Source organism: Corylus avellana, chromosome ca4, assembly GCF_901000735.1.
Source record: "Corylus avellana chromosome ca4, CavTom2PMs-1.0".
Taxonomy (NCBI): Eukaryota; Viridiplantae; Streptophyta; class Magnoliopsida; order Fagales; family Betulaceae; genus Corylus; species Corylus avellana.
In genome coordinates this window covers 24,995,463-25,009,361 of record NC_081544.1, presented here as the reverse complement: position 1 = coordinate 25,009,361, position 13,899 = coordinate 24,995,463, and the positions used below count along the sequence as shown (strand labels likewise).

The 13,899-nt window shown below is 36.1% G+C and overlaps 1 protein-coding gene across 1 annotated transcript; it reads right to left on the bottom strand.

The window, feature by feature from the left end:
* Window positions 1-1,797: 1,797 nt before the first annotated feature.
* On the bottom strand, window positions 1,798-6,164 carry LOC132178696 (ethylene receptor 2-like). The gene is made up of 3 exons (XM_059591203.1): window positions 5,702-6,164; window positions 3,388-5,267; window positions 1,798-2,530 (listed from the first exon to the last, which is right to left on the bottom strand). Exons 2-3 carry the CDS (start codon window positions 5,137-5,139, stop codon window positions 1,988-1,990), a joined length of 2,295 nt encoding a protein of 764 aa, XP_059447186.1. The 5' UTR covers window positions 5,140-5,267; window positions 5,702-6,164; the 3' UTR covers window positions 1,798-1,987.
* Window positions 6,165-13,899: the final 7,735 nt, after the last annotated feature.

Genomic DNA, 13,899 nt, shown 5'->3' with positions numbered 1-13,899 from the left:
GGATGCAAAATGAGAAGAATATGATATTTATATATATATATATATATACAGAGAGAGAATTAGTCAACAGTCGAGCAAAGTATCTAAACGTCAAGTTCTCCAAATAAAATACAAGGATTTGATGAATAATTTATTAAATCAAAGTTGCTGTTTCGTAAGCCAAGTTGCATATGTAAAGGGTCCACGGCTCCACGTGATAGGATTGCTAAACAAAAAGGAAGTCTATATATACACGTACTACTAACTAAGATTCATGCATGGGTTCCAAACAAGTAACCATTACGAAGATATATAAAATTGACCCATACTCTCTCATTTGTAGATTGTATGGAAGGGGATGCAGAAGCAGACTCACCCTTACATAATATGCTTTCTTTATCTATATCTATATACATATAAATAAGTATGTATATATACATATAGGTATATATTTGTATGTGAATACAAACAAGGAATAATATTAATCAGAGTTCACTAGTACTATCTCAAACGAGATCCCACTAGATTAATATGACAATGCCACATCAACTCCAACATCATTCTAGTGAGATGAGAGTATAATATATAACATTACTCTTATGTGAAAAGATAGGATAATGATACATACTACACTTATATCCAACTCTCATTTCACTGGGTTGATGTGACAGTATCCATCAATCATTGAATCAGCCCTTGTTAAAATAAAAAATAAATATATTCAAACACCGATGGGCGCCACCACACTATCCCAATAGAATAAGGGTGTGATGAAAAGCGGAAAGACAATGAGACATGCAAAGAACACATTAAGCAACAATGTCAATGAAATTGATGGTTTTACTATAGCATTTGTATTACTAATATTCAGACAAATGATTTCTACAAAGGAAAAGGACATATATAAACACAACAATTGGTAACAATGCCCTTGGATGTTCTTTTAGTAATTACTAATATGCTAATGGATTGTTATAAAAAAATTGTCCTGTGTTTTCATAATGTTGCACAATGCACATATATAGTGCTTATTATGAGTGACGATGAATTGAACATTACAAATGATAGGTCCCTATGACAATTGTCATTTTCAAGGAAAGCACCCTAATTCGTTTTTGTAAATTCAATTTACAACCTTATTATCGTCACACAAGAGCAACAAAAAGACACACTTTTAAGATGAAGCATGATTCATTTTTGGGAAAACTACATTCAATCTCTCTAACTACTAACAAATTTGCAATGTCACTCAATCTACTATCTAAGTTGCAATGCCCCCTTTTGCTTCCCAAAATGACAAAATACTCATGATAAAAGAAATTTAGTTAAAAAAAAGGACAAAAAAACAAAAAACAAAAAAATTCAGGAAAATTTGATTTTTCCTGAATTTTTTGTTTGCATTTTTCTGAATTTTTTTTTTTTATCAGAATAATATTTGTAATTTTGGGTGCAAAAGGAGAACATTACAATCCCAATGATAGATTGGGGGAGAGATTGCAAAAATTGAAAGATGGGAGAGAATATTGCAAATTTGTTGGTAGTTAAGAGAGGTAAATGTGCTTTCCCCTTCATTTTTAGATGCCCCAAACAGGCATCCTTAAATTTCCTAACGTTCTATCTCTATTCAAGTCATTGTACGACAATGTCACCTAGCTGCTACACCACTTGTATGAAAAACCTGCAAATCAACTTTACACAGTTTCCTCCATGCAGATATTTTTTTACTACTTAGAAGGGTGTAAAGGAGATAATTTTAATTACCTATGATCAGATCTGAACTATCTACGCAATTATAACAAAAGTCAAAGAACATGAAGGTAAAAGAAGTGACCTAATTTTGTATAGCATTTTGACTGAATGTTGTGTGTATAACATCTGGAAGCTTGGTGGGGTATTTGGGGAGCCAAATAATGTCATTCGCTTAGTTAATCAAGAGCCCCCGAAAGGATGTGATAGAATCCTGAATGCTGCAGTACTGAAACTTTTACAGCCCGTGTCATCAGACTCATCATACAACTTTGTTTGCTTGTATCAGGACTCTTCTAAGCTCACTGGCAATACCTTGCAAAAGAACTGGTTTCCGAATGATTCCATTCATTCCAATATGCATGCATCTTTCCCACACATCTTCATCAGCACTTGCTGTTAAGGCAATGATCAGTGGCCAACTATGGCTACGGTACTTCCGAATTCTCATTGCAACTTCAAACCCATCCAACTCAGGCATCTGAAGATCCAAAAGAACGATTTGGAAAGAAGAACCTGATGGGCCAATAGCACTGAGGCATTCAAATCCAGAAGAAACAGAAGTGACAGTGCAGCCTAGTTTTTCAAGTAGCCTTCGCGTCACGGCCCTGTTTACGTTGTCATCATCAACTAATAAAACTTGTACGCCTCTGAAAAGAGAGTTAGAATGTGTGTGCTCTGAAGATTCTCCAGATTCTGAGATGGCTATCGCAATGGATGGTCGGAGTTGAAACCGAAGAACAAGCCCCATGCTTTGAGCAAGACCTTGATGGTTAGGGACCACCCATATGTTCCCTTGCATCATCTGCAACAATATATAAGTGGTCTGATATAAATATAAGAATTTGTTTAAAAAACAAGAAAAAGACTATTGTCAGAGCTATATGGTTGCTTCAACAATTTTTGAAGTTAAAAATGGATAAACTCCTGAAACAAACTAAAACAGCACTGGATGAATAAGTGAATTTCATCCAAAACCAGAAACAATCAGCAGCCCTTTCTCAAGCTGTGAGATATATTAACTTACAAAAATATGAATAAGACGGTGTATGTCATAATGCATCTTGTAATAATGCAAATATAGAGAGTAACTTTACAATTTGAACAATCGTGGCAATGGTCTCTGTGTTTCTCCCATATTTCAAAAACTATAAAACGAGCAACACTCGGCTGAAATCTGATCCAATAGGTCACACATAAAGGGAAACTAAGTCGTTCTCAAAACACTTGCAGAATGTGCAAAATGAGGAGAATCAATGCCTTTAGCCAGCTACAGCTGATCCAAGCCAAACAAGAAATTTTTCTACACTGAGAAAACATGTGAATTGGAAGTACCATAGTAACCAAAGTAGCTTCAGGCCTTATCATTTCCATGTGGTCAATCAAGAAACATTCTACCCTATAAGAATGGCTAATATGTTTTAAAACACAAAGTATCCTCAATTTTTATAATTAACTAGGACCAATTCTCGAAGGACCAAAGCAAAACTACTATTTTCACATTCCATTAACTTTGTGTATTAGCAATTATTTTCATGCAGAACCTATCTTCACAATTATCTTTTGTTTTAAGTATTCTATTAATGAGAAAATAAAGAGTCTAGCACCATAATCCTAATGTTTCCAAGTCTTACAGCACGCACACAATTTATTCATTCTCACCTGCACTAGCTTTTTGCAAATGCTGAAGCTCTTGCTCTCCTCAAGTCCATCGCTAGTGTACCTCCAACCACCAGGCTGTGCAATTGAAATTGCACTCTCCGACTGAGAACTACTGTTGTTTATCGCAATCTCAAATCTAATATACACATCCCCATCAGAGGAAATATGTCTCCAGGTTGGCCATCTTTGATCATTCCTTCCCTGACTTAGACTCTCAGACAAAACTCGGAGCATTACAGATCCCCCTTCATTGTTTCCATTCAACAGGTTCCCAACCATGTGCAAAATCACCTGAAAAACCCTTCTTTCATCACCCATTACATTATCAGGCAGTGACTTCTCAACCTCAATTACAAAGCCAAAGCCCTTATATACACACAAGCACTTTGCTAGGCAAGCTGCTTCTCTTATCATGGAATGCAAGCGAAATGATCTCATCTCTAATGGAAATCTTCCACTATCTTTCCTAGAATTGTCCATCACATCATTTACCAAAGTTGATAGAACATTGCTGGCCCTCACCATTGTGTCAACAATAGTTTGTTGTTCACTACTCATATTCTCATCCTGCATCATCGAAAGCAAACCCAAAATTGAGTGCATTGGCCTCCTCATTCCATCACTCATTACCTTTTGAAAGGAGTTTCTTGCCTGGCTTGCCATCATAGCATTCATCTTTTCCTGTTGCAAGGCTCGATTTCGCTCTTCCAACTTCTCTCTCATAAGCTGGGACTCTTCAAGAAGTGCAGCATGGGAAAGAGCCACAGCCACCTGATCAGCAACGACCTCAATTATCTCAAGTTCCTGGCTGCTCCAAGACCTAGGTGGTCCACTTGGAAGAACCAAAACCAATATTGCATAACAAGTCTCTCTAATCTCAGGAGTTCCCCCTTTGAAATTGGAAACCCGAAGCATTGGCATTCGAATTGCAGCCACCGATCCTGGTTCACCTGAATCTCCACTGCTTGCAGCAGCAAGTGCTGAATCGGGGCTAAGAATATTCACTTCCTCAATCTGCTTGATCCTTGCAACATCAGGATCAGAAATCGGTATAGAAGAATAATAGGTTTCTGAATATTTCCTCCCATAAGCCTCATGGGTCAGGTTCATCTCTGTTTTATTCTCATTAGGCATCCAAACTGCACAGTTCTGCAAACCCAAAGTTTCAGATAGCTCCGCCAGGGTCGTGTCCAAAATTGTATGCCTATCAAGCGATTTCCGAATCTCTTGTGTAAGCATCCGAACATGCAATCCAGCTTCTTTCTGTTTCATTATAATTCCAACCTCTCGTCCAAGATCCCACGTCTTCTTCTTCAACATGAATTCCCTCACCTTCACTTTGAGAAGCAAAGGGATGAGAGTGATAAGTGTTATAGCAGTGGCACATGAGACCAAAGCAGTGAGAATCTTGAAGACCGTGAGAGCCAGCATTAGCTGAAATGGGTGCGGACCATAAGTCCAGCCATTGAGCAAATGGGTCAATCCGCACAGAACAATGAAGGCAATGAATTGAAGGAGAACCCATTTGAAGGGGACGTTCGAGCAGCTAATAAAGTAAAGAAGCTCAATAGGGATCGAGAAGTAGGCCACAGCGATCAAGAAATCACTCACTTTCTGGCACTCCAGAATGCTCTCAACGCTCCATAAGCTACCCTCATCCTCGCAATTACATCGGTGAAATCCATTATCGGCCGCAGATACCGATATAATAATCAGTGAAATCAACAGCCCAGATGCCAATGCCTTTAACATTGCATCCAAATTACAGTTTCTCCAATCCACATAACACTAAAGTTCGAATCTTCCAGACCCCAGTACAGAACAGACTTCCGAAACGACAATTATAGCACTTCCAAATCCCAATCTTCAATTCTCATTTCCTGTAAGAGAACATGTTTTCAACAAAATAGGAAGCTTATTTAAAATCTGACAACTTTAAATCCAATGCTTTAAGATCTAACACACCAGCCAGCCAAAAAGAAAGTACAAATTATTTATTTTTCCAATCCTAACGATTTAGCTCAAATTCTCTTTCACTAAAGTTTGTACTTAATCAACCAAATATAACTATTTTATCCTATAATAAAATTCACGAATAGCACAGGGTTGAAGATGACGACATTTTTCCTCAACCAAAATAATACACCAAAAAATCAAAGCAAAGCCAAGCCAAAGACCCTCCCAGCAAAGAAATAAAAACAAAACCCGCAAGAAAGAAAAATCATTAAAAAAATCTGAGAAACACCCACCAACTTTACAACCCAAAAACCTGGAAAAAAAACCCAGAAATGTAGGCCGAAAGAAGAAAGCGTACCTGAAGAGCCACACCCACAACACAAAACCCACCACTCCAGACTTTCCAATCATGGCTAGCTTCAGATCTTTATCCTTCTCCACCCCCCCGACATGCACAGCCTCTAACACCGCTGCCCATTAACCCCAATCCTTTCTGACCTCCTCATCACCAAGAAAAATCAGCTCACAGCACCGAACCCCCACCGTTGCTTTAAACATGTCAGCAACTCTCCACCCCCTCCACCACCACCTCCTCCTCTTCCATTGGATTAAAACGTAAGAAAAGGCACTCGGCCTTGAAGCGCAAAGCACATATCAAAAAAAAAAAAAAAAGCCACTCAAAGGGACTTTCTTTTTTTCTTTGTTACCAACGCCCTCAGCTATCTATTTATAGGAAAAAAGAAAAAGAAGAAAAAAAAAAGAAGAAGAACGCTTTCGAGAGAGGGAGAGGGAGAGAGAGAGAGAGAGAGAGAGAGAGACGCTGTATTGTAAACTTGTCCGCGCCGTTGTTTCGTGGGAGGAAGAGAGAACTAAAAGGGAGGGAGAGAAGGACAAGGTGGGGGAGGTGGGTCCCGCGGGGGTTACATGAAGAGAACTTAGACGCTCTTTCGAAACATAACGTCCCCGTCAGACGGACGGACCCAAAAAACAAAAAATTATAAAAAAAATAAATTAAAAAAAAAAAACAAGAAAAAAAAAAAAGAAATTCTGTTCCTTCTGAACTTTCTTCCTTTCTTTTCCAAAACCGAACCCGCTTGTGGGAGTAGGATTATTTTGCTTTTGACACGTGCTAACGTACGGAGAACCGCCCGAGTTAGGTCGCGGTTTGGTTTGCAGCAGGGGGCGCGTGTCTTAACGTGCGCGGGTTCACTCCGACTGAATGGGAAAAAAAAAAATGCTGTGGCCTGTGTTTGGCTGCCGGGAATGTCACACGCCCGTAACATCAGAGCATTTTGGAAATTCTTTGTCTTATGTTACTAAATAAGGCTGTTCACGGGCTTCATGTTTCACGATTATTATTTGAATTCTATATGGATTGGCATGTAATAATCTTAGAGAAGTACTGAATTCGTGCGCCAAATAGTTGGAAATACATACTTTATCTCTCATCATTTTAGTTGTGGATTTGGTGCTTCTAGATACTAAATTCAATTTTTAATAGGTGATGCAAGTACAAGACAATGTTTTTTTCTTCCCCACTTAGGCTAAATATTCAAAGAGGGTATTAAGAAGGAAATGCAAAAGATCTATACAAATAAACAAGGCTTTGCAAAAATATATAAAAATAGAAAAACCAATTTGTCCGACCAACCACATAGATCCACAATTTCTATTTTAGATCGTCACTTTTTAAAAACATCTAACATTCAATCTTTCTACAATGTCAAAAAAACTAATATCATCCCCAAACCCAGTACGAAAATTTTCTTTTCTCTCTCCTGTCTCCAGCACAATCGAAAAAGCTTGAGGAGCTCCTTCCACCCCCTTTTCATTTTTTTGCTCCTTTTCCTTTTGAGATTCTCTCTTCATGAGAGAACTTATTTTTCTCTAGAATTTTCTCTAGATCTATTTATAGTCTATGACGATTTATCCTTAACCCTCACGAAACAGTAGCCGCAATAGATCGTCTCCTCCCGCTTCACCCTTGCCATGGATCGTCTTCTCCTTCGCTTTGCCGGTTGGATTTATGTAGTATTGAAGATTGGCTTTCTGAAAGCCTAATCTCCTTCTCTCCATCAGTCCCAGCCAGAAACGCGCCCCTCCTCCATCATCACTGGTGTCCCTACTTTTTGGCGAAGCTCTCTGTGGCCCAATTGACCGCCACGCGCTAGTGCGTAAACTACACACTCCTGCAAGTGGATCTAACGCGCCGGCACGTGGGTCCCACGGGCCGAGCAACTTCCCCCTTCCCCCCCCCCCCTACGACGCCTTCCTCCATCGTAGCCGCTGTTTTTTTTTTTTTGAGTTTTTCTTATTATTTGTGTAACTTTAAGTAATTTTCTCTTGGCATGTTGCTTAGTGTTTAACCTGATTCAGTTGGGCTTCAGACTCTTTGTCTGTGAAGTGGACCTTTTTTTTTTGTTTTTTTTTTTGGTTTCTCTCCAGTTCTTTGAGGTGCTAGTGGTCTATCTGAATTAGGGCTGACAGTTTAACCCGTGACACTCGAATCCAACTAGAACACGATACAGAATTTTAGGTTTTTCTTCAGTTCTTTGAGATGCTAGTAGTCTGTCTGAATTAGGGTTTAGGGTTTAGGGTTAGGGTTAAGGCTAAACGGGTTCGAGTCATAACGTGTCGGGTCGTGTCCAACCTGCGAGTTCACAAGTCGACACGTTTGACCCGTATATATATATATTATTATATTTTTTTTTATTTTAATTTTTTGTATCTCTAATTTGTAAATCCTAAACTTTCTCATTTCTTTCTCCCTCACTCTAAGCCACGTTTGACCACGTTGTATTTGTTGCTTGGTTGCTGGGAATTTACCATTTTATTTAGGCTATAAAAATTAAAATGACTACTTATAAAATAAATAAAAAAATTAAAAAAATAAATTAAATGACTTTAAACATGTTCACGGGTTAGGTCGAAACCTATTAGCTCCTAAATGTGTCGTGTTTACGGGCTGTGTCCTGTCAACCCAACATGATACGTTTATCTAAACGGGTTACATGCGTCGTGTCATGTTACCCGTTTAGAAAACGTGTTGTTTTTGGGTTTGGGTGTTCGACACATTTAGCTAAATGTGTCGTGTCGTAAACGGGTTGGACACGAACCCGACACGCGAACATGTTTTGCCAACCCTAGACTCTGAATGGGGTTTTTGTTAATCCTAACCAGTTGGACTTCAAACTCACTGCCTCTGAAGGAAACATTTTTTCCATTGTTCATTTTCATCTAAATCTCTACTGCTTCATAGGAAGCCTGTTTAGATTTTTGATAGGGGTATTTGTACTCCTGATGGTAGTATCCATTATATTGCTCTGCGGCTTTCATTAGCTGCACTCGCAGGTGGCCTTTTCTTTCACCTTCATTGAGGTACTAGTGGTCTATCTGGAATGGGTTATTTATCTAAGCTTGCTTTTAGCTTTTTGTCTAAGTTTGTTTTAGCTTTATCTCTGTTCTGTAATTTCCTTTTTATTTTATGAATGCCAATGTGTTACAAAAATCATTCAATCTTTCTTTACAATGCAAGTTTTTTCTCTAGGGAGTAGAAACTCCAATTCTCTTAAGCAAATAAAGCATCACAAGCTCCAATAAAAGAGCTAGAATCCGAAAATCATGACATCCATTGGATTAAAACCCACAACCCGTCCAGATCCACAAGCAGAACCAAAAATCTAACCAAAAAATAATTCAAATCTAGCCAAAATTCACAACCCAAACACTAGAAGACCCTAATAACAGAATCCAGAAAGCAAAAGAAATTGAAAAGTACTAATTCAAACATTGCGAGTTGTTAAACAATGAATATCTCAATGTTAAGATAAATAAGTATAGCATTAAAACAATTAACACAAATTTTGGTAATAAAGTGAACTGTTTAAAATACTCTTCAAAAGTAAAATTACTATGGGACAGCCAAACTTAAGAAATTCACCACTAAATAGATTGATTCAATTAAAATAAGTCCTCTCTTGCAAAACCTTTGTAACCAACACTCCCTTTTACCAAGTAAACAACCTGATTATTTCTAATGTAGTAACTCCGAAACCTCTGACTAATTCTTCTCTCGAGCTTCCACTTGCAATCTTATAACTCTATTGGCTAAAGGCTTTTTATGGTCTTTGTGTGATTTAAACATAAACTTTAAGAATGATGCAATTGTAAGTATAAAACATAAATGTATCTCTTAGCAAATGAAGAAATATGCTTTTTATTCTCTAAAAATAATTCTCATTTTCTCTTGAAAAATAGTCCTCCAAAAAGCCTTAAAATTTCAAAGTTATTTGATCAAATATAGCAGTTTTTAAGTTGGGGTCTGGACCTATAATTGAGCTTGTTAAAACCTAACTAGGGTTTCACAGCGGTTCACAGCTTTCTCAAGCAGCGCATTTGGACCTACTTGCAAATGACCAACACTATCAAACTTCGTTTTGTAGATCATCTGGACTTGCTTTCCAAATGAGTAGCATTGCCAAGAATTTGTCCGGAGGAGCTAGCAAACGAGCTATTCTATCCATATTTCCAATTTTCTATTGACAACTCGTTTTGACCAAATAAAACTTGGAATTTGAAAATGTTCATGAAATAGAAAGTTGTATAATTTTAAATTAGCTTTCCAAAGCCATCGAGTTTGTCTCAATCTGATGTTTAAATCAAAAGTTATAATTGTTCTACGCCGACTAGGTTTATGTTTAATAACAGATACAAACTAGAATTCTCATGTTTTGAATCAACTTTTGCATGACTTAACCTTATACTTAAAACTTACAACAAACATGTTTTTATATTGAATTTGATAATATTAAAAACATAACAAACTCTTCCTTTGGAAATTTGGTGACAAATCCCAATTATAACAAAATTCTCAAGTCAATATACTAAAATCCTAAACCCTAACATAAACCTATTGAATCACAAACTAGGCTAGGATGAAGTTCTAAGTTTAACATGTTCTCTAATACATGAACAAACCATTAAACACATAGAGAATTGAAGTAATAAAGATCATATCAACACATAGATGATTATTTCAAAAATTATCCAATACAGTAGCACATAAATGTGAATCCATCCACAACATAATCAAGAAATATAAATACCACTCCCTCAATACTACTCCCCCTATCAAATACATCAATTGTCCAAAAACCAGAGCAAAAAATTCTCCTCCTTTTTGTCACAAAATTACAAAGCAAATGCATCAACAAAACAACCAAACACCTAAAACAATGCAACTTAAACACCATAAGTTATATGAAATGCAATTTAAGTCTGGACCACATGTCTAAAATGCATAAGCTAAATGTAATGCATTAAGTAACTCAATTGAAAAACCTTCAACAAATCTCCCCTTAACTCAAATATAATTTGCACACCAGGAAACACATCTAAATGCACTTGACACTAAAGTTGTATTTCACTATATAGAATTATTTAATTACAAAAAATTCGTACTTACAAAACATTTGTAATGGACTCCCTTATACCAAGTAAACAACCAGCTTACTGCTACAGAAATAACTCCAAAATCTCTAAGCAATTCTTCTAGGAGCTTCTACTTGCAATTTTGGGATTTCCGTTAGCCAAAGGCTTTTGATGATCTTTGTGTGATTTAAACTTAAAACTCTACGAATTATGCAATTGTAAGCACAAACCAAAATTTTTTTCTCTTAGAACATGAACATATATGTTATTTGCTCTTTAGAAATAATCATATTTTCTCTTGAAACATCGTGCTCTAAAAGCCCTTAAATAAACTTGGCCAAATAGCCTTGGAATTTGAAGGTCGTTTTCTTAAATATAATAGTTTTTAAGTCGGCATTTGGACCTATAATTGAGCTTGTTCGGACTAGATTAGGGTTTTACTGCTTTCTCAATGTGTTTAACAAATTTCATAAGTGGCGCGTCCAAACATGCTTGCAAATGACCAACACTACCAAACTCCATTATGTAGTTCATTCGGACATGCTTTCCAAATGAGTAGCACTATCGAAAACTCATTTGAACGAGCTAACAAACAAGCTCTTCTATCCAAATTTCCACACTTTTATTGACAGCCCATTTTGACTTGGTAAAGATCATAATTTGAAAAGGTTCATAAATAGAAATTTTTATAGTTTTGAATTAGATTTCCAAAGTCACCGAGTTTGTTTTCATCTGATGTTAGAATCAAAAGTTATAATTGTTTTACTGCGACTATGTCTATGTTGGACAACATATACAAACTTGAATTCTCATTTATTGAATCAAATTTTGCACCGCTATAACTGTAATATTAAAACTTAAGGAAAAATACATTTTCATATGAAAGACTAAAAACCCAAAATCCAACATAAACCTATTAAATTACAAACTAGGCTTGGATAAAGTTCCAAGTTTAACCTGTTTTCCAAAACATTAATAAACCATAAATACATAGAGAATTGAAGTAATAAATCTCATATTAAAAGTAGATGATTAATTCAAAAATTATCAAATAAACATAGTAGCACATAAATGCGAATCTATCCACAACATATTCAAAAAATACAAGTACTAGTCCCCTAATCAAATACATCAATTGTCCAAAAACCACACACAACAATACTCTGTCACAAAATGAGAAAAGATGGTAACCCCAAATTAATACTTTTTAAAGTTTAAAGATATCATTGCAAAATTGATGAAAGATTAGGAGTGATAAGTGAAGTTCTCCCAAGGAAACATTATAGAGCAAATGCATCAACAAAACAAACAAAACTTAAACCGAATAATTATTTTCCTTAATAAGAAAAGAGTTCATAGGGCACATAGTGTAACACCCCGTGGAACTCAATTAACTGGTAATTGACTACATGGTTCGTCTCCTAGCCTACATCCCTTATGGGACAAGACTCTGGGATCTTAACCTTCTTCTAAATGAGAGAATACAATGGAAGACTTTTAAATTACAAGAATATAAAGCAATAACTACAAGCCACAAGTACAATCACCAGAATAAAGATAAATTATCATAACATAAATAGATCTCCTGAATATACTGGTCGAAGACCAATCGTCAAAATAAACATATTACAGACCCAAAAGATAATTTTCTTGCAATAAAGTACTAAGATCAACGCCTAATTTTAAGTAATGCCAAAGAGATGACAATCTCTATCATATTCGCCCGTGTGGTTCCTCCATCATCCCATATGGACTTCAAGTACACTGGATCCAAATCTTAAAAAATGACTCTTATCAAATCCCGAGCAATCACCTAAGTTCGGTCCATAGGCATCATCTTCTAAGTTAACTAAACCGCGCAATTTGTACATCATAGGAGAAAAATGAAAGGAGGTAAGTCCAAGGACTTAGTGAGAGTTAATGCACACAATACCTATATCATTTTAGTAATGAACTTCATTTAGTAAAGAATGCAACATTTTAGGTATGACAGTCCATGGATGCAATATATATATAATACATGCTATAATAATGAGTAACAATGATAGTTTAATAGTATGGTCTACCTGAAATATTACTCATTCTCAGCAGGGTTGGCATTGTCCCGAGAGATAACTTATATGATGTGGTTAAGTTTATTCAAATCAAGGAAATGATTAAATCAGAATTTCTTATATTGGAGTCAAAATCGGATTGGATTCAAATTTGGATTATGCACACGTCTCAGTATTTTGGCCATAACTTTCGGCTCAGGTATTTGATTGAGGTGAATCCAACGGTATTGGAAAGCGAACTCAAAATAATACAAATAATTGTGAAATATGGTTTTCTTAATGCGGATGTTTGTTATGCCAAAATCGTCTCACAATAAAAGAACGCAAATCTGGACGAATCCTATTCCAATTTATACTTGGATTGCTTCCTAATTTGACTAGGAGATTGAAGTACAATTTTTACGGGATTCCTAAGACTTCTAGGGGTTTGTTTTACACCTTATAAATAGACCCCAAAGCTTCAAGATGTGTTCTTAGATTTAGACATAAATAATCTTCTAGGAGGCTTGACAGGTTGAAAAGAAGAGGATCATGGCAGGAAGCCATCTCAACACCACGATGAGCAGCTAACTTCGTAATAGGGCATTGATGTTTCTAGGTAACAATGGTTTAATTGTATTTCAATTTAAGTATTTCTATATTGTGCATGATGGTTGTATAACTGTGTGAATGGATCTTAATGTTTATATTCAATCATTATAAATTTCTTATCTTGTCTTAAAAAGTCTTTTATGTTGATTGAACTCAATCATTCATATTTTATGTGATTATATGAATGATTGCTATACAATGGTTTTAATTAACATATGATCAATAGAATTATATAGATCATGCCTATGGAAGATAAATTTTATTACACCCTAGTTTAATGTAATTTAGGTAGACAGTTCGTGCCAACCGAAGATAAGTTATACTATTCCATCAATTGTATGTATCCTATTAAGGAATTAGATAGGCCATACATAGGGAAGACGGATCATACTGCATCTTAGTGGTTAAGTGGACGGTCCGTGCCAACTGAAGATGGGTTATACTTATTTCTTTAATGATGATATTTTCTTGACTACTCGAG

Bases quoted from the DNA above. Each gene is read 5' to 3' on its own strand.
- LOC132178696 (XM_059591203.1), bottom strand. From the start codon at position 5,139: ATGTTAAAGGCATTGGCATCTGGGCTGTTGATTTCACTGATTATTATA. The intron at 2,531-3,387 runs GTGAGAATGAAT...ATATTGTTGCAG, and splicing joins TTTGCAAAAAGCTAGTGCAG to ATGATGCAAGGGAACATATG.